This window comes from Musca autumnalis, unplaced genomic scaffold, assembly GCF_047663935.1.
Source record: "Musca autumnalis isolate F117 unplaced genomic scaffold, ASM4766393v1 scaffold_2, whole genome shotgun sequence".
NCBI lineage: Eukaryota > Metazoa > Arthropoda > Insecta > Diptera > Muscidae > Musca > Musca autumnalis.
Genome location: NW_027411755.1, coordinates 115288814 through 115311297, shown reverse-complemented (window position 1 = coordinate 115311297; position 22484 = coordinate 115288814). Strand labels below are relative to the sequence as shown.

The following is a 22484-nucleotide window of genomic DNA, read 5'->3' as shown; positions in this document are numbered from 1 at the left end:
TTTTCCCTATAATACTTGGGAAAATAGCTCCATATCTATGTTTGATTTTTCAGCATCCAAATATTCTACAAAAATGTTGCTCAGAAGATTTTAGGTACGGTTCCCTTTGACAACTAATCGATTTTGTCCCGTTTTCATTGCCCTTTTTGACATTTAATCGGTTTTGGTTCAGAAATAAACTATGTTTTGTTTTTCTGTATATTCGTCATTGGGTATTTATCGGTATGCAGACATAACAATTAGTTATTGCTTATGTAGACATCTGGGGTGCTTTTGAAATATTTACCACAAATAGCTCTGGTAATGATGAACACGTTAACAACAAATTTTCTTGGAGGATAGATCCGGTTATCTTAATTTTGGAACCGGATATTCCGATATTAAAACCGATTTTTGAACCGGTTTTAATTAACCGAATAAACTTATATGTATACCGTTAAAAAGCTTATAGAGTTGTCAATCAAATTAAATTAATTCGCTTCTGAAAACGTTGTTAGTTGCAATTCTAGATCAAAAAAACCGTTTTCTTAAACCGTTTTTAAGGAAAAATATCAATACTCGCAAATATGGAGATCAAAGGCTGGGTGGCGAACAATTCTTTTTGGCGATGAAAGTCGATGAAGGTAATATTACGAACCCGGAAGGACAGTTATGCCATAGGTCAAACTTCTGAGTTATTGTCCACCCCCCAGACTATGAGTTCCATTTTGTGTCACAGTGTAATTTGCCTTCAATTTCTTCTTCTTTTGAATATTCGACTGACATTTAAGAAGGCCTGTTGTAAGGCATATGAATGGTATCATTATAACTCCTGTACTATAGCCTTAGTTTAACAACTTCATTTCAAATCAATTGACGTTGTGTTGGTGTTGGTAATGTTAACATCACGCCTGCCATCAGCTATCGACCCAAATGTCTCTAACAAGACAAGTAAAGTTTCAAAAGGTTTTTTTTTTCGTTCATTGTGCAGTGGGTGCCATGTTACATTTAAACTACACTGATATGGTCGGTAGGTGGGGATATACGGTAGTAGATACAACATCACTTACCTTCAAACTTTTCATATGCAGCGAAGCTTAACTTCTCGGGCACAAATGATGAACGTCTTAAGCCGTTACTTTCGTATGGTCCTGCCATGCCGCAACAGCTATCGCCGTTATTGATTTTACTGGCACTGCCAGCCGCAGCCTTTTCCGCTGTAAACGAGGCCACTTTCTTGAGGACATTGTTCCGTGGTGTACACGGTGGAAGAGGCGATCCCATTTGGCTTGTTGCCCCAATAATGCTGCTCGATAGAGACACCATCGTCGATGGCATTGTTGGCTCAGCATTATCGTTATTGTTCAATGGCGTTGGTAATTCATGGGAAAATGTTTCGTCGGGTGGTGTGGGTGGTGCATTGGCACCTGGTATTATTGTTTGAGATAGAACAGGTGTTTGGGATGATTTAAATGAAATTATAACGGTTGATTGGGTTTCTGTGGAGTGCGTTGGTGTGCCGGCGGTGTGTGTTATATTCGAATGAAGCGACGATAATGAAGGTGTTGATGATGACGATTGCAAAGTTGGTAAATGTTTGGCATCCGTTGAAGCTGAAAAGTAAAGAAGAGAATTTGTCTGATTATTTCAAATGTACAAACAAAAATAAAAGAATCAAAATTGCCTTCCTGTCTAATTGTTGTTAGCACAAAGGTAATACGGAATGGAAGTTTGGTAAATTGTCTAAACGAAAATGGCTATTTCTGTGTCTTAGGAGAAGAATACTAAGTTTGAGAACCCAATAGGAATGTTGAAACGACATTAAGTCAAAACATACATTACTTGGGGGTCACTTATTTGGAATGAAAAAGTCGCATTAGTAGTAGTGCCGTCACCAAAGACAATGAAACACAATCCTAAATAAATACTTCTACAAGAGCTCCTTTCAGTGAAAAAACTTTCTTTATCTGCTACGACAGACTTTCTTAATTTCTGTCTTAAATCTGTCGCATTTGTGCCTTCTTGTCATAATCAACATAAACACCCTTCTATTGTGGAATAGAATTTACCCTTTTGGGTCCTCTTTAGCTTTCGCTAATAAAATTATGCACGTGTTAATTATAAAGACAATATACGCAATGGTTCAATGAATTTCTATAGACAAGAGAAAGGTGTGTAAGAACAATTTCTTTTACAACAATTCATAACCGCTATTATATTGAATTACCTTCATTAATTAAGTAGTCATACCCACCCTGTGCCATCTCAAACTTGATGTCACCGGCAATTTTATTATTTTTTTTTCTTCTTCTAAATCTCTGTTGAATGAAGTTGAAAGAGGACAAAAAGGAAGAAAAAGCCTTTCAACCGCAATTTAACTAAAGTTGTGTTGAAGGGGGTTGTCGAGATATTTTGCCTTTAATTTTTGAATTGAGAGTGAATTATTCAATTATGTCCGGTGCCATAGACACTTAGTATTCTAAGGAATTTCAAAATTAACTGACATTTTTATACAACAAATAATTTTAAAAATTTCCGGACTAAGTGATACCAAGGTAGCAAAACCGAAACACAAAAGAGAAGGGATAAAAAGGTTGACAGTAAATGCTTTAGCAGTTGCTTATTTTTTTTTGTAGGCAAGCAAATACAACATTTGAATTTAATTAAAAGTTGGTTTTTACCTGAATCCCGGGTACATTATACAAAACAAAGGCGGAGAAGCTATTGCTTCAAATTGTACTTAATTGGTAGAAGTGATATCAATTAAATTAAAAAAAATCATACATTAAAACATTCTTATATACGGCAGTGTTCCGATAGAAAACATATATGAGTAGACAAAAGATATTATTTTATAAATTTTTGTCAGAATTTGTTTTTTTTTTTCAAGGCTCCTTGTCGTAAGCCTTGACGGACTATATATTGCAAAAAAGGAACTATTTTAAGAAATTAGTCCCTATTGAGAAAAAATAGAGATCTGCCCTCTCTATGAACTAGGCTGCCCAACTCTATTAATTTTCGCTGCAGGCGTAGTGGTATAGGGTATCATACAACTGAAATTATATTGTCAATCGGACAATAAATGCTAGATGCACCTTAAATTTAAGGCAATTTTCGGTTCATCCTAACTTATTTTGCATATTACAAAAAAACTTTTCTGACTAGTTAGAGGTGCGCGTGTCGTGCCGTGAGTAGTGCGTGTTCGTGCCTTCTCCAAAAACGCCGTGTTTGTGCGTGTCGTGCCTCAGAGCTACTCAGAGGGTTAACGCAATATGGTTAGGTTAGGTTAGGTTTGGGGATGTGTAGTCAATATATATGTATATTGACTACGCCACTCGGAGACCTTTCGGTCCATTGTGATCATCCATAAAGAAAAAGGAGGTTCAGAATTACCTGAAAAGAGTAGAGAAAAGAGAGAAGAATAAAGAAAAAAGGGGGGTGTGGTTTGGAGAATAATAATAAAAGAATTAATTATAAGAAATAATGAAGATGCAATAAAGACAGAGAGGGTGGTTTTTTGGCGATGGTGGAAAAAACTGTCAGAGAAGTAGTTACGCTTATGGGTCGCGCCGTCCCAGCCACTTCAGATTTTTAATGATGTTGTTTATGATTGTTGGTTCCATGTTTGAGTAGAAGGTTAGGCTTGGAGGAAAGCGTACTCCTGTTAGTCTATACCGCTTTCGAGTTAACATCGGGCAACGACATAGAATATGCTCGATCGTCTCCGTTTCCTCCTCATCTTCACAGAGCCTGCAATAGTCCACTCCATCATCCTGCCATTTGCCGATTAAAGCTCGGATGTAGCAATGGCCGGTAATGACTCCCGTCAATACCCTGATTTCTGATTTACTCAGACTTAAAAGCGAAGTTGTTCTCTTTGTTGAAAGATTCGGCCAAATGGCCCTTGACACGTTGCACCTTGGTTCATTATGCCATAGTTCCTTGGCCTGTTCTTCAAAGAACGTCTCCCCCTTCCGAAAAACGTGACATATGGGTGGTTTAATAGAAACAGTGATAGCTTGACTTGTTGATTGAGATCCGTGTCTTGCCAATTCATCTGCCTTCTCGGTTCCCACAATGTCACAGTGACGCGGTACCCAGCAGAGTCGGACAGCGTTAGTTAGGTTCGCCAAAGCAGTTCTACACTCAAGAACGGCCTCAGACTTGATATTGGGGGATTTGATGGCTTTAAGAGCCGGCTGACTATCAACGAAGATAGTCACCGGTTCAAAGATTTCAGCATCCAGACTTTTTATCAACTCTGCGGCCATTTTGATCGCGAAGATTTCTGCTTGGAAAACGCTACAGTCGCTGTTCAACCTATAGGAGTACTCGAGGCAAAGCTTTTCGCAGTAGACGCCAGCTCCGGTACCTTCTTCCATCTTGGAACCGTCTGTATAGAAAGCCAGACCGTCCAGAGGAGGGTTACCACGGATCCAGTCATCTCTACTAGGGATAACGACCTCAAAATCATCAAATCTATGGATTGGTGATAAGTAGTCGCTGAACTTCCCCTGCTGATTTAAGCCAAGGTTTGGCCCTAGCTCTCGAAGAATGCATGCATGACCATAGGTGCTGTCACGCCAACGATTCAATTCATGTAGCCTTAGAGCACTACGTGCTGCTTGACCTTTGATGCTAATTCTCGTGGGCAAGAGGTTTAGCATCGCGTTCAGAGCTGCTTGTGGTGTACTTCTAAAAGCTCCAGTTATCAGGATCGAGGCTGCCCTTTGCACCTTGTCTATGCTGCCCGAGTTCGACTTGTGTCGAAGCGCATGCCACCAGACAAGACATCCGTAGGATAGGATGGGTCTCACCACAGTATTATACAACCAGTGTATAATAGCTGGATTTAGACCCCAACTTTTCCCAATCGAATTCTTACATGAATAGAGTGCGATCATACCTCTCTTCGTCCGTTCCTCGACGTTCCTTTTCCATCTCAGTTGAGAATCCAGGATTGTACCTAGGTATTTGGCCTCAGGAGATAGATGCAACTGCACTCCATCTAATGTTGGTGGTATGAAGTCGCCAAGCTTACGCTTTCTGGTGAACAATACCAGTTCTGTTTTCGTTGGATTTACACCAAGGCCATTTGTGGTGGCCCAACGAGACAGCTTTGATAAGGCTCCTTGCATAAGCTCCGAAATAGTGGACAAGAATTTGCCAGTTATTAGTAAAACTACATCATCCGCGTATGCGACAACCTTGATGCCCTGATTGTCGAATTCCGCCAAAATATTGTTTATCACAAGTAGCCACAGCAGCGGTGAGAGTACACCTCCCTGGGGAGTACCTCGTGTTACTGTCTTCCTTGTTGTCAACTCCCCGATACTGGAATTTATGATCCTGCTCTCCAGCATTCTCTTTATCCAGCAGATCAGGGTTTCCGGGGTGTTGACCGATCTAAGCGAGAGATGAATGGATTCAAGTTTTACGTTGTTAAAGGCTCCTTCTATATCCAGGAAAGCCGCCAAGGTAAAGTTTGAGTTCTCCATATTTCTCTCAATGAAACCCACGACCTCATGAAGAGCAGTTTCGACAGATTTACCTTTCATGTAGGCATGCTGCGAGTCGCTCAGCGAGGCAGTGTCTACAAAGCTCCTAATCTCCAGATCGATCAGTCGTTCGAGTGTCTTGAGGAGAAAGGAGGATAGACTAATAGGTCTGTAGTCTTTCGGTGCAGAGTGACTGACTTTCCCCGCTTTGGGGATGTAAGTTACCTTTACCTCTTTCCACAGATCTGGTACGCAGGAAAGAAACAAACAGGCCCTAAAGATCTCCTCCAGAATTTGGTATATCTGCGGTGCAGCAAATTGAAGCATCGCAGGAATTACTCCATCTGGACCAGGTGACTTATAGGGTTTGAATGTACTTACTGCCCACTTTATTTTGTTTCTGCTTACAACCTTATCGATGAGGCTCTCGTCCACTGACTCTTGGACTTGGAAGTTGTCACATTCAATGTGAAGGTTACTGGCATCCGTGCAGTCAGGGAAGTGGGTCTCAGCTAGAAGGTTTAGAGTCTCAAGACCTGAGTCTGTCCACGTGCCGTCCGGTTTTTTGACACTACCGATGGATTTGGGGTCCTTCGAGAGTATCTTACGGAATCTGGCAGCGTCGTTTACCCCTTCTACAGACTCACAGAAACAAACCCATGACGCAATATACTCTCTTTGCAAATCACATGTTTATCTGACTGTATTATCTGTTATGGATGATGTTATTGAAAACCATCCTCTTCCCGAATTGGAAAACTGATTGACTGCCCCAAAAACGTTGTAAGATATTTTAATAAACACTCGGAGCTAAACAACAAATTGTCGAAAATGTTAAAACAAGATATAAGAACATGTTGCTTGAGAGCATATACCAAGTCCAGAATGAGATTAAGAGTATTTTGCAACAAAAGACTGAGTTTGTTCGTATATCTGACTTAAAGTTTGATAGAATCTCTATTGGGTTTTTATAAAATATTCAAAGAGTGTTCCGAAATATTAAGCTCGGAAAAGTACCCTACTTTGCACATTTTTGCCCTTTGGTCTAAAAAACTTTTGAAAGTCTGCTCAGTTGATACCATTGACTCAATTCATGAAAGATTTGAAGGCTAAAACTAAACAATCATTTCATAGTTTTCTAATGATGAGCAGGAAACTACAATGCCACATTTACACGAATTTTCAGAGTTTTTGGATTAAAATGGCAAAAAGACGGAAAATGAAAAAGTCTCCAATTGATACAGAAATTGATACATATAATCGAGTGCCTTATCTAGTCAGACTGATGTTTTAAACTTATGGAAACAGTCTAATCTAAAATATTTAAAACAATTAGCCAGGAATTTTTTGGCTATACCCGTCAGCTCAGCAACGAGCGGGAGTTTTTTCCACATATAGAAATATTGACAACGAAAGAAGTACCAGACTTTTGAGTTTTAAATAAGATTAGAAAAATTAGAAGAACATATGGGGATTTCTGAGTGAAATCGGACACTTTTTCAATAAGAGGTTTTTTATTTCCTTTATTTTAGTATATTTTCTGATTTTTTTCGACCAACGCACAGAGGACGAAATCATTGATCTAGCGGCGCGAAAGTCAAAAAATCAAAGTATAAAATTGCGAAATGTTTTCCATTATATCGATTACAGACACTCTGCTGACTAAGATTTTGTTTTTACTTTTTTGTTGTTGTCAATATTCACTCAGTTATTCAGTGTCAAGTGCAAGAAATTTTGACGGATCAGATTTTAATAAAATTGTTGCTAAAAACCTGATCTCATATTTGTTTAATTGTTAAATAAATTCGTAATAAAACTAAACAAAGTTTATTTTTTATTGATAGGGGAGGGTTTAAATTAAATTAAAATAAAATGTTTGGGGCCTGAAGTTACATAGTTATAAAGCAATAAATTTTCAAAATTATTATTTTTTGTATGTTTTTAGTGCAATATACTTTTGTTGGATGGAGCGTAACTACAAAGGTCCACCGAGGTTCGGTCCAGTTATTTTTTTAATAATTAAATTGGACTCCATAGATTCCGAATAACCAAAATTTAGCTGCAAATCTTGCTGATAAATGGTCTTGAAAAATAGCTTAAATCCTCAAAATACCCAAAATCTGTCGGTACGGTTATATGGGGGCTATATCAAAATTTAGACCTATGTTCGCAATTTTTGGTGGAGAATTTTTGTGTCCACTGGGAACCCCAAACTACTGAAAGTCGGGAGGTACCTTAAAAGGGGCCTATACCCAAACGTGGACCTATGTCCACAATTTTTGGTGGAAAGGTTTAGTGATCACTAGGAACCCTAAGTACCAAATTACAACTAATTTGGAAGGAAAAGGTGGCTTAAATCCTCAAAATATCGAATATCAGGAGGTACCGTTATATGGGGGCTATACCAAAATATTTGCCTATGTTGTTCATATTTAGTCCATAATTACCCACAGACACAGATTGAGTTTGTGCAAAATTTCAGAAAGATATCTTCATTCGTTTCCAAGTTATTAATTTCGCGCCGCTAGATTAGTGGTTTCGACCACTGTGCAACGGCTCCAGGGATTTCGCGCCTTGAAAAGGTCGAATTCTATGTGTTTTATCATCTATTTAGTAAAAAATAGAAAAAAATTGGCACAGTTGGCTTGGACGCAATTTTCGCGATTTAATATTTAAAATCATTTTTTTTTTTTAATTTTTTGGTAACAAATCTTTCACACTGGTATAAAGGAAAAATTTCAAAGACTACGCTAAGCGTTTGCCGTGAAAGCCATACAATGATTAAAAAAATATTCAGCGTTGTAAAAAACAAATTGCATTTGAAAGAGGAAAATTGAGATGATTGCGAAGCCGTCCCTCTTCCGATAAGTCTGAGGAGCCTTTTCCAAAGGCGAAACATGTCATGTCACATAGTGGTGGGTGTGTGGGTTCGAATCGTCGGCCTTCCTTTTTAACTTGCATTATTGATCATCAATTAATTAAAAATTTAATGATAAAAATGATCTTCGCCTAAAACAGGAAAAATTTTCAAATAAGTAAAATCAGCTGAGCCAGGCTGGGGTTTGAACCCAGGTCCTTAAAAACACACAAGGAAAAAAGTGTTGTCACGGCGTGTTAGTGTTCAGAGCCAAACTCATAACTTTCAAAGACTACGCTAAGCGTTTGTAATGAAAGCCATACAATGATTGAAAAAATATTCAGCGTTGTAAAAAACAAATTGCATTTGAAAGAGGAAAAGTTGGATGATAGCGAAGCCGTCCCACATCCGATATGTCTAAATTGTTTTATATTTTTTATAAAATACAACAAAACATACAAAAAAATTTCAAAATTTTTTTCAAATTGGACCAATATTAAAGAAGATATGAGTATTTCATTGCATATGTTTTTTACAGAATTCGGCTTTTTCAAGGCGCTATATCCCTGGAGACGTTGGCCGAAAAAAAAAATCATAAAAAAATACTGAAATGTTTTGTGGATGAGGAGCATCACCACAGCAAAAAATAAAGGAAATCAAAAACCTCATATTGAAAAAGTGTCCGATTTCACTCAGAAAACCCCGTATGAATATTTTTTGAACAAATAAATGTACACCTATATCGATTTCTCTTTTTTTTTTTGTAATTTCGTGCGTGAGTGTGCGTGTTCGTGCCTTCTTGAAAAACTCCGTGTTTGTGCGAGAATGTGCATAAAAATTTTGGTCCGTGATCGTGCATGTTCGTGCCTAATTTTTTAGGCACACGCCCATCTCTAGTCGCAGTTGAATGAAATAAAAGTATCAGTCAGCTGTGCTGACGGAGATATAACCCCAGGCACTGAAAAAAATGAAGCCAAACACAATAGTTATGCCGTATTTAAAATACATTGATTTTGTATTACCAGATTGCTTTAAAATGTATGTACTAGTACCGTAACCACATGTACCATACATTTTTAGTAACCAAACTTCTTCGAAATATTAAATTACGTTAAACTAAGTTCGGAAGAAATTTTTGAAAAAGTTTTAAAGTTATCTTGCACAATAACCATTTTAATATGTGTCGGCAGGGTTTTGGAGTTTTTGGGCATTATCTCAGGAAGTATTGACTTAATCCCCAAAAAAATTTTACCTCTGTAAATGAGGTCACTAGAACAACCTACTGAAAAAAGAATCAAAACGATGCGAGAGGAGCTCTTATGCTTCACTTTTTCCTAATTTTGTGTGGGAGGTACCCGAAGGAGTGGACCGATATATGTAGTCCATATTCCAACCTGATACATGATTGATGGAATAATACGATGTGCAAAGTCTGCACCAATCACAATCTCCTTGCGAGAATTATCTTCCGGATTTGCCATTTGGGTTGGTGCCCTCAAGGTTTCTTGGATGTTTTGGGCCACTATCTCAGGAAGTATGGACTTGCACAAGAAAAAATTGTAAGGTGTGCCGCAAGGACAATCTACTGAAAAAAATAATCAAAACGATCCGAGAGGAGCTCTTAAACAAATGTTTCACATTGGTATAAAGGAAAAATTGTATTGACAAATTTTAAAAAATTAATTCAAATATCATTCTAAAAATTACCTTAGCCTTAATAAGGCAAACAAAAAAATTAATTAATTTTTCATTGGAGTCGAGCTTAATTCCAGTGAGAAATTAATTAATATTAAAATGATCTTTGCCCTAATAGGCAAAATTTTCAAATAAAAAAAATATTTATTGTTAACCAACATACTAATTATGTCTAATTAGCAAAATAAAAAAATAATATTTATATGCATCTTTAATAAATACAAGGATCGCTTGGAATAAGATTACACATTTATAATTTTCAAAATGGTCGAAAATTATAATTTGAGAGATAAATGATCCCATCGCCTAGCATTGATTCAATGGGGTTTTAAGAATTTTGTGCCCCTTTCGGGACATACGAGAAAGTACGGAGGAGGTACCTGGTACAGTGGTTCAGAATAGCTTTTTCCTGGAAGTGTTTTTGAGTTTTTCATATATTCCAATTAAAAAAAGACAAACACCAATAAACAAACCATAAAAATACAACAAATTAAAACAAATTGTTGTAAATATTTTTTCAAAAAAATTAATGTTTGTCCAAAAATTAAAAACAATACTCCTTGGGTTTTCATAAAACTCCTATAAAAACTTATGTATTTATAAAAACGTCAATTTGTATAAAAAAGCTATAATTAATATGGGGTATGGAAAAAGTGTTAAACGGACGGAACGGGCGGGTACAAAGTTTATATGGGCTGAAAGAGGACATTCTCAAGTATCATTCTGCGAAAACCAAACTTTGTTCCATGCTTTTCCCTAAAATTTCTAGTCGACAAAATTCGGAATTTCGCCAAAAATTTTGTACGTGTAAACGTTACGGAATTTTCCACAATTGGAAAAAAGTCGATATACATATATCGGGGTTGGGGTTTTGGCGAGGAAAATCGATTTCTCAACCAATGTGCGACGTTGTCCATTTTGGAAGTGGATCATATTTTGGGAGACATTCCTTTCGATAGGTATCTCGCCCTCCAGTTATTTCAGTTGGTCACCGTATAATTTATAACTTTTCTACCATTATGTCAGGAATCATGGACTTGCTCACGAAAAATAGAATATCGCTGTATAGAGGACCACAAAAAGCATATTCGGTAAAAATCTCCAAAAACTCGAAGAGGCTTTAAACTGCACTTAAAGAAAATAGTGAAAATTTGTTAGGGAGGTACAATAAGAAGTGGACCGATATGGCCCTTTTTCGAACATAAACTAAGTTTGGGAGATTCGCACGTACCATGTACTGTTGTGGGGTAGGTACCCGAAAAGAAGGACCGATATGGCCCTTCTTCGAACTTAAACTAAGTTTGGACGAATGCCAAGTTTTGGAACGAAACGATTGATCCGTTCGAGAGTCATCGCGCGCACCATACAGACGGACGGCCATGGCTAAATCGGCTCCAAATTTTCTGAAACATATTTATCGTCCAAACATACGTGGTCTGATAAAAAATTATTTTCAAATTTTGCTACGTATGTTCACCCCAAAATCCCGACCACGGTCACTTTTAAGTATGCTATATCTAGAAAAATTAACGAACCAATTTTCATGAAATTTTGTAGAATGTGCCGGAGGTGGCACGGTATCTGCCCTATTATGACAAAAATCGATATATTTATAAATTGCCATGCCAGCCATGAAAAACTTAAAAAATATAGGTCGACTTCAGCATTTTTTTTACTTTTATAATTAGATCGCGTTAGGATAAAGATAGGGGACAGGACAATAATATATCCTAAACAGCATAATCCGACAAAGTCCGTTAGAGAAAAGCAAGGTTACAGGCAAAATTTTTTGATAAATTTAAAATCCTCAATGAATAACTCGGCTTGACAGTGGACCTGAAGAAATGAGGTAGAAAATACCTACTTTGAATTGTAAAGCATAAAGACCATTAAAAGTTGTCACTAAAAATCAATATGACGGGCCAGCAACGCTGACCCGGGTCTGCTAGTACATGCATATATTTGAAATATGGATGTACCTATTCATTATAATGTAATCATTTGATTCCAGATGCCGATTTTGTTTGGGACTGTTGCAAACATATATATGTTTCCTGCTGCAAAATAGGTTTCGGACATATGTTAGAGAGGTCGTTTTTTCCTCCTTGTAGTTATTTTGCATTTATTCTGATGCCTGAACCAAGACATACAGAAATAAGACAGGAACAAATGTATTACTAAAAAACATGTGATAATGGTGTAGAATTTTGGCTATAGATGGCTAAACAATTTACTGGAATGTTAATCGCTTTTGTTTTCCATTTCTTCCCCATAGAAAACATAAAGGTCGTGTTTTGAGGCAGTTCTTTGCTCTTATTTGTTTTTATACCCTCAGGCTAGAAAGGGTATATGGTAAATTTCAAATTTCTTTTGCAATTCCATTGGAAGAAATGTTAAAAAATTTTTTGCGAGCACACCCCCAATTTTTGGAACATAGATTAAGAAAAAAGTCGTGGTTTCAAATCTGTTCGCGTTCACAAAATTGGATGCTGCGCTCCAAAGATATGGGGGGTTTTATTCCCTTATAAAGCAAAAATATTTAAAAATTCAATTTTTGCTGTAATAAGAGAATGTATATGTAAAGCGTTAACAGCATTTAATATCTATCCGTAGATGCCTAAATATTTACTAAATGTATTTCTATTTTCGCGGAAAATCAAGAAATACTGAAAAAATCTTGGAGTAAACTTGATTTATTCTAATTTAGAGTCCAAATAAAACTCGAAAAAATAAATTAAAAATACGTACAGATTCTAGACAACGCATAGAAAAATATGAGACCAAAATTTTAAAGATAGGATTTATAACTGCCATATTGCAGCAACAACAAAAGACGAAAACTTATTGTTGGAATATTATTTCAAAGATATATTTTTTTGTTCAATACGAAAAATAGAAAAGACATTTATTCATTTATTTATAGTTATTCTACTACTTCGCTAAATTTCGATGCAAGGACTGAAGGACATTGTTGAAACTTCTTCAGGGAAAATGCGATGACAAACCCGAAAGTGTATTTGCTTACTTTGATAAACAATAGGATTATGAAATAGAAAGTAATATTGAAATTACAACCAAGGAAAAAACATAAAAGTTAAAAAACGTATAATTCGCGAATTCGTTAAAATCAATTAAGGCGCATGCGCTTTTCAGATACAGCGAGTGCATCTCTATCAATTTGTAGCGATTTTTCCACTTTTCATTCAGCGGCCAAAGTGTGCAGTCAGCTGCATCTTACTGTTCAAAAAAGCTTTATGTGGGTAAAAATTGCGCGATGTACATAAGATTATAAGGCGCATCCGATTTCAGTGACCGCCTGTAAAAAATACGTCACTATAACAAATTTTAAACAAATTCGTCAAGAACCGCGGATGTGCTACCAAATTCTATTTTATATGAAATACGAATATTACTTCAGAATCTCGGTAATTTATGCCACACGGTTTTGGAAAATAATATCATCGCGTATAAAGGATTCCATTTATGTAAAAATAACCAAAGAAAATCGCGGTTCAATGCGCGGAATCATCAAAATATAATTTTGCAGAATTTCCTACTTTCAAGGTATCTATAACCGCCGTTTTAGTGGATGGATTTGAAAGCGGAAGGGTTCATTAGATCCGGCCCGTAAAAAACTAAAATCACGCGGGGTTCAAGGGTACCTAAGTCACAGTTGTAAATTTTGAAGCCAAAAAATAGGTTTTTAAGGAAAATTTACGCACCAATATTTCGACTTTGGACTCCTATTACTAGGGAGCTGTTTGAAGCACATTCATAAGATATACATCAAACGACGTGGAATCACGAGTTCTACAATCCAATAAATAGTTTGGGTAATTATCTGGTTGCGCCCTCCAATTATAAGAAAAATTAAAAAACCCAGATTTCAAAACTTCAAAATTTCAGCATCGATTTTAGGGGGATGCAGTGTATATATCGAAAAGTCATACATTAGAGCCGTGTTGCCCAAGGGGTATTCTTCAATTCTTTCTTTGAGCTCAGGTCTAAATTTTCCATGGTTTGACCAGAAACCAAGAAAGAACACAAAAAAACTTGAAAACTTCAACACATTTTTACCCATTTTTTAATATTACCACCAACACAGCTTCCACATAAATTATTTTTTATGGTTCATTTTATGCGACCCCGGCTAAAACACTTCAGTTAATATAAATACATTCATATTGTATAAAATATATTGACAGTTCGCGACTTATTAAATGGTGAACCTCAACTTCAACGATTGTAAAACATTTTTGAATATTACCATATGCACTTTCATACGGGCAAAATGTGCCTCATCGAAATAATGGTTTTAGGCCCTAAGTATGTTTGGACGAAATGTGTTTCAGACAATTTGGAGTTGATTTAGCCATGTCCGTCCGTCTGTCTGGCTGGTGCGCACGATAACTCTCGAACGGATGAACCGATTCGGTTAAAATTTTGACTTTCGTAATATTTTGTTCAAACTTAGTTTAAGTTCGAAGATGAGCTATATCGGTCCATTCCTTCCGGTACCTCCCCCACAAAAGTTCGAAAATGTTCGGAAAATTTGTGCGCACGATTACTCTTGAAGGGAGTAACCGATTTGGTCCATACTTTGCCCATCGTGAAATATGTACCAGACTTACATAAATATTTAAATATTGACTCAATCGGCCCACTCCTTCGGGTACCTCCCACACAAAATTTCGGAAAAGTTCAGTTTAGGGCCTGCTCTCGAATCGCTTTGATTTTTGTTGTAGCTTGTATTTACTGCCCCTCATACGACGGTTCAAGTTTCATCAGGGGCAAGTCCATACTTCCTGAGTAAATAGCCTGAAAGGTGCAAAAAACCCATATGGAGCGCACTATAGCACTCGAACTGGTCAACGGATTTGGTCCGAAATTTCGCCTTCGTCATATTTTGTTCAAAAAAAGTTCAACATTTTTGTTTAAGTGCAGTTTAGGGTCTGTTCGAAGATCCTTGGGAAATGTATACCGATGCTATTCATTGTGGTTCTGCTTACATCAATATTATGTTTTCCGTGGACAAGTTCATGCTTCCTGGCATACTACTCCATGCGATATCTATCGAGAAGGTATGACTCCCAAAATAAGATCCACTTTCATAATGGACTATGTCGGTTAATTCCTTCAAGTACTTCCTCCTCAACACTTTTGAACTTTAATCCTAATCCACATTTATGTCTGTAAGTTCAAATGTTCAAAAAGGGAAACAAAATTCTAAAAAGGCCTTAAATACATTCAATCTGTTCGTAGACTGGTAATTTTTTACTTGTTTTATTTAATAAAAAACAAAAATGAATTCCGTCAAATTTGAGTTTAAATTAGTTTCTTGTCAATATTCCAATACATTTCAGAGAATAACAGATTTCGTTTAACAGAATGTTGTTATAATATCGTAACAACAGAGGTTAACTCCATCTATTGGTAATTTTGCACATTTGACTTTTCCCATCTCAATATATTTACATCTTTGGCGTGAAACCCGGAGGAGATTGCGTAAAATATGTTCATTTATTTCTTAGTAGTCATTTGTTGCGCGCAGAAGATTTCGTAGAACTATTTGCAGTTCTGAATGACCACCCAAAGCTCCCAAATGCTTGAATACTCACTGGTTGCCCGAAGCAATGTGCTGTACGGAGCATGCGATCAAAGATATGTAAGACTTATACAACTCCAGCTGTAACAAGGACAACCTACCTCTTAGATTTATCCTCTTCAATAACAACTTGTTTGAGTGTTTGATGATCCTTGTAATGTGGCTCTAAAGCCTGTGTTTAATCATATGTATATCTGCTTACAGTGACCCTAAATTATCAACAAAGGTTATACGCATTTTTAAATGATGAATTACCCGAATCACTCTATACTTAAGATTTTATCTAAAAACCTATCAAAATATAATACAGAGAAACGAGGTTGTAAAAAATGTATTGCCCTAATGTACATACATACATAGGATATGACTTGTGTTTGGCGCTTAAGCAGACTAAAACCTGCAGTCACTTCTTTAATGTACCCTGTAACACGTTCCATTAACAATATTCGATGTCTAGCCGTGACACTTGAATTGTGTCTTGTGCCAGTACACCGGCGTTCATAGCAATTTAGAGTTATTTATCCATAAAGATTGTAAACACCCTGGATGCTTATCTTATTTCAGTTATTAACTGATTTTTAATCTCCTGAGCCTTTAATATTGTAAAGCTGGGAATAATTGTAATGGGTTTCTGCAAAAGAAATTTTTATTACATTTTAGAACTCCCTCTTTTGTTATTTTTTATTGTTTTTTTCATAGTTGGGCATTGTCCTCATTTAAAGTGTTTATTTAGAAATGGTCATAATGTGGGAATTTTATGTGAAACTAAGGTGTAGGTGGATAGAACATTCAAGAATATGGTGAAGGAGAAATTATGTCATTAGGTTGCAATTACCGTCAGTGGGGAGCAATGTTAATGGATACCTTTTAATTATTTATGTATATAACACTCATCAGTAAGCACTTGTATAGACATGTAGACATTGAAATGAGGAACAGGAGAATTATATTTTTACTCAGTTAATTTAAAATTAAAGTATTTGAATTCAAAAAATTATATTAATATGTAATCAAGAAATGTGAATTGTACTCTCTACATATTGTGGCCCAAAAGTTGTTAACAACAACAAATCATCCATACTCAGTCAACTAAAAGTTGAGAATAATACAAAAATACAATCAATTTGGCTTTCGTTAGGGACATTGCAATTCGCACTCTTTAACAGTAACATAAAATTGCTTATGGTTTCGGTAATTAACGATATTATTGGGTAAGTCAGCTACCATTAAAAAGTATACGAAAAGTTTTAGCGATAACAACATTGTTGTTAACTTTTATTTGAAGTTTTCATTCATAATTTTGCGTTTCAATTTTACCGATTTTTGTCGGTAACTCAAAAATGAGTTAGAGAATCGCACTACTGATGTTTCTAGAGTAGTAGAGTGGCAAACAATCGATGACACTATCGATAGTATAGATTATTTTAAAAGTCACTATCGAGTGATAGTTTTTTCTATCGATAATATCGGACGAGAATATAGTGTTGTTGTAACAGTACTTACATATGTATATTAGGGTTATGACTTTTTGACATTTTTTCTCAAAAATGATTTCCTGTAGCAGGGATGAATGAACTTTTGCCTAATAATCACTACGCTATCGTTTATTCCATTGAAATATACAAAAAGTTCACGCACAAATTGATTTTAAAAATATATTTTTTTTAAAAAATGTATGAGATGAAAAAAAAAATTTTTTTCAAAAATTATTTTTTGTTGCACGAATGAATAAATATAAGCCTACTAATAACTATAATAATGTTTATTTCATTCAAATATTGAAAAAGGTCATGCACAAAACACTTTGAAAAAATTTTAAATTTTTTGTTTTTTTGTTAAAAAATTATATCTTTAAATAAAAGCGTTTACGACATTTTTACGATTCTCAGAATTGAAGAAAATTAGTGAGAAATAAATGTTATGTCAGTTTAATCATCTCATGTGACTCTAAAGTTTATTTTCAATTCTATATCTGCTTACAGTTACTTAAAAAAATTGTCCATAATTTTGATAAATTCAAATTTTAAAATCATTTTGTGCGTAAGATTTTTTCACCGAATCACCTTATAATTATGATTTTATGTAATCTTATGGCAAAACTCATCACGCTTTGATACAGGGATATGAGGTTGTAAAAAAGTCATAACCCTAATGTATATGTTTATACCCTGCACCATAATATGGAGGCTATAATTAAATTTGTTATTCCGTTTGTAACACATCGAAATATTCATCGGAGACCCTATAAAGTATATATCGTCACCATAAATGTCCGTTACGTACAAAACTAAAGGAGAAGCAAAAAACGTTATAAAATTAAAAACTGTTTTACGGAATATTAATCTTTTGAAAGCGAGAATTTGGGTTGTTATCGATCATATACGAAGGGGAATAAGTAGTGAAACCAAAACCGCTGAATTGCTTAGTTTTGAGATCCTCCATTACAACAAAATCTGCAATATTATTCCATTTTCCGAAATGCCATTTCGTGAATAGGATCTTTGTTTTTTATGATAGAAGCATGTATTTTTTTGTGTTTTTTTCTTGGCCAGAATGAGTGTTTTATGTTGTTTTTCTTATTTAGCTTACTGACCTATGTTGATGGTTTGCAAATAAAACAAAAGTTTATTGCGTTTATTCCCGACGTTTCGTCGATGTTTTGTCGACTTCTTCTGGGGAACTCGTCTGTTAAATAAAATAAAGTTTTTTATTTCATGTCAAAGCAACAATGTAGTAAACTTACAATATTAATTTAAGACGCGATTTACATTGATCTTATATTAAACATATAATGCAACAACACGACTTAAAAACTAATATCACAGGCCGATTACTTTATTGCGATTCCATAGCACGAACTAACGTTATCTGTGTCCTCTTTCAAGTTCATAGTCTTGTCAATATTTTGTTGTATTCTTAGACTTTCGATCATAAGTCTCTTCTTTTCCATTTTCTCTTTGTCCAATATTTTTATGTTGTCAAAATCTGGTGAGTGACCGGTGTGTAAAACATGTTGTGATAAAGCAGTGGATTCCTTTTGTTTTTGTATGTCTGCTTTATGTTCTGCCATTCGTGTGCCTAGCATTCGCTTTGTTGTCCCAATGTAATTTTTTTTGCAGGTCTCATTAGCTTTACCTTTGCATTGGATTTCGTAGACCACATTGCTTTGTTGCTGCTTGTCAATCGGGGTTTTTGTGTTTGAAAAAATTGCATTTAGTGTTCTGTTCGGTTTGTAGGCAAAGTTGATGTTGTTGTTATTTATTATTTGTCTAAGTTGCTGATTGTCAAACAAGCCAGGAAAATATGTTACACCGTAAAAAGTTTGTTTTTCTGTATCTGGAGACTTATTTTTATTCTTGAAGATGGTTGATGTTTCGTTATTAATTTTCATTTTTATTTCTTCAATGAGTGAAATGATGACTTTCAGTGGAAAACTATTGTTGTGGAGTATGTTTTTGATGATTTCAATGTTCTTGTGGTGGAATTTTTTGTCGCTGATGGTTAAAATCCTGTACACTAAGTTTTTGGCCGTGTTTAAAATCTGAGATTTTGGCTGTGTTGCGTGATAACTCATTATTCTTCCTGAAGACGTGTCTTTTGTATACCAATCAAATTCGATTTTATTATTTTTGCGTTGTAGTCTAGCGTCCAAATAGGGTATTGATCCTCCTTCTTCGACTATTTGGACGCTAGACTACAACGCAAAAATAATAAAATCGAATTTGATTGGTATACAAAAGACACGTCTTCAGGAAGAATAATGAGTTATCACGCAACACAGCCAAAATCTCAGATTTTAAACACGGCCAAAAACTTAGTGTACAGGATTTTAACCATCAGCGACAAAAAATTCCACCACAAGAACATTGAAATCATCAAAAACATACTCCACAACAATAGTTTTCCACTGAAAGTCATCATTTCACTCATTGAAGAAATAAAAATGAAAATTAATAACGAAACATCAACCATCTTCAAGAATAAAAATAAGTCTCCAGATACAGAAAAACAAACTTTTTACGGTGTAACATATTTTCCTGGCTTGTTTGACAATCAGCAACTTAGACAAATAATAAATAACAACAACATCAACTTTGCCTACAAACCAAACAGAACACTAAATGCAATTTTTTCAAACACAAAAACCCCGATTGACAAGCAGCAACAAAGCAATGTGGTCTACGAAATCCAATGCAAAGGTAAAGCTAATGAGACCTGCAAAAAAATTTACATTGGGACAACAAAGCGAATGCTAGGCACACGAATACACGAATGGCAGAACATAAATCAGACATACAAAAACAAAAGGAATCCACTGCTTTATCACAACATGTTTTACACACCGGTCACTCACCAGATTTTGACAACATAAAAATATTGGACAAAGAGAAAATGGAAAAGAAGAGACTTATGATCGAAAGTCTAAGAATACAACAAAATATTGACAAGACTATGAACTTGAAAGAGGACACAGATAACGTTAGTTCGTGCTATGGAATCGCAATAAAGTAATCGGCCTGTGATATTAGTTTTTAAGTCGTGTTGTTGCATTATATGTTTAATATAAGATCAATGTAAATCGCGTCTTAAATTAATATTGTAAGTTTACTACATTGTTGCTTTGACATGAAATAAAAAACTTTATTTTATTTAACAGACGAGTTCCCCAGAAGAAGTCGACAAAACATCGACGAAACGTCGGAAATAAACGCAATAAACTTTTGTTTTATTTGCAAACCATCAACATAGGTCAGTAAGCTAAATAAGAAAAACAGCATGTATTTTAGCTTTATGTATCAGATTACGTCAAAAAACAAATTTCGATTTTCATGTCGGTTACGTCTTCTGGCATTTATGGTGACGATATTTTCTTGATCAGGGTAAAATTCTATGTCGATATAACCATGTCCGTCTGTCCGTCCGTCTATTGAAATCAAGATACAGCTCTCAATTTTTAAGATAGAATTTTGTAATTTGGCTTTTCAAAATAGTCAGGCTTAATCCCATAGTCGTTGTTTTAATATTTTATTAAAACAATTTTAATTTATTAGTGGGAAAAATTGGCTATGTTTACCAAGAGGTGAGACAGGAGGACTATAGTTTCAGATCTCACCACAGATCTTCATCAGTTCCCTTGTTTCTTGTTTTTCAACAAGAAACTTTTTATACCCAAGTGTTAATTGCTCGCTCAAATAGATATCCAGCAAAATAAATTGGAAGTAGTGCAATGTGCACTAGTGCTTTCACAGCATATTTTGATGCAGTTCAAACGGAGTCGTGAAAAAGGCACTCCATTCCTCACATTTTAACCGCATTTGGATGCAATCCAAATAATCACATCCACTTGTCACATTTTAACAACATCCGGATTCAGTTCAACGGAGTCGTGAAAAAGGCACTCCAAATCCTCACAATTTAACAGCATCCGGATGCAGTCCAAACGGAGTCGTGAAAAAGGCACTCCGTTCGCTACATTTTATTAGCAGTTGTTAGAGATCCCTACAATTACATAAATCAGTTTGTACATCTCTACAGGCATCGGCATACATTTTCCAAAAAGAGATAAGCGTGTTAACATTTCCAAACATTTGTTAATAAAAAATAAAAAATATTTAATTTGCGAAGATTTTTTCGGTAAGGAAATTTCCCAATGGAGTGCTGTTGGAGTACATGTCGAAATCATAACTGGTGATGGGAAGACAATATCAAACCCATTTAGCAGATGAAGCAAGAACAGTTAAGCTTGGATTAAATGGAGAACGGAAACACGCATGGTTGCGATTGAATTCAATGGAGAATTTTCATAGTTTGTGTTAATGTAATAAAGTTCTTAATATTTTTGTTTTACACAAATAATAAATGCATTTTATTTGTTCTGGGATATTTTGTAATGGCTTGCACACATTCCGCAGAATGTATCAAAACACGTGCTTTGGACTGCATCCTATTCTACCCCAAAGGTTTAGTTAAAATGCAAAGCCAAAGGGTCAGTTAAAATGCAGTGCCAGAGGGTCATTTAAAATGCCAAAGGGTCAGTTAAAATGCAGTGCAATGGAGTGCATCTTTCAGTAATCACGCTCTTGTAAAAATCATGAGTGAAAATGCATAATTTGATGCACTTCACTTGTACTTCAATACAACTCGTAGTGGAGGGTATAACAAGTTCGGTCGGGCTGAACTTAACGCCGTTCTTACTTGTTGTATGTTCATTTTTATACCCTCCACCATAGTATGGACGGTATATTAAGTTTGTTTTTCCGTTGTAACGCATTGAAATACTCATTTGCGACCCTATAAAGTATATATATTCTTGATCAGGGTAAAATTCTGAGTCGATCTGTGCATGTCCGTCCGTCCGTCCGTCCGTCCGTCTGTGGTAATCACTCTAGCATCCACAAAAATGAAGATAGAACGCTGAAATTTTGGAAAAATGCGTCTTTTGTTTGCAGGCAGGTCAAGTTCGATGATGGGCTATATCGGTCCACGTTTTGGTATAGCCCCCATATAACGGTACCCCCGGATTTACGGTATTTTGACGTGTTTAGCTACATTTTCAAACCGATTTAGCTATAATTTGACATTTAGGGTTCTTAAGTGTCAATAAACTTATATAACAAAACTTGTGGATATAGGTCCACGTTTTGGTATAGCCCCCATATAACGGTACCCCCCGATTTACGGTATTTTGACGTTTTTAGCTACATTTTCAGACCGATTTAGCTAAAATTTGACATTTAAGGTTTTTAGGTGTCAATAAACTTATATAACAAAAGTTGTGGACATAGGTCCACGTTTTGATATAGCCCCCATATAACGCTACCCCCCGATTTACGGTATTTTGACGTTTTTT

The 22484-nt window shown here is 35.6% G+C and overlaps 1 protein-coding gene across 16 annotated transcripts in view; it reads right to left on the bottom strand.

Moving 5' to 3' along the window:
* Positions 1-22484, bottom strand: part of capu (formin protein cappuccino) — a 259823-nt gene that overhangs the window by 108077 nt on the left and 129262 nt on the right. For all 16 annotated transcript variants that reach the window (XM_073969023.1, XM_073969026.1, XM_073969010.1 and 13 more), the window contains one exon: positions 1050-1592. In XM_073969023.1, the coding sequence (XP_073825124.1) occupies positions 1050-1592 (543 nt within the window). The remainder of the gene's footprint in view (positions 1-1049; positions 1593-22484) is intronic.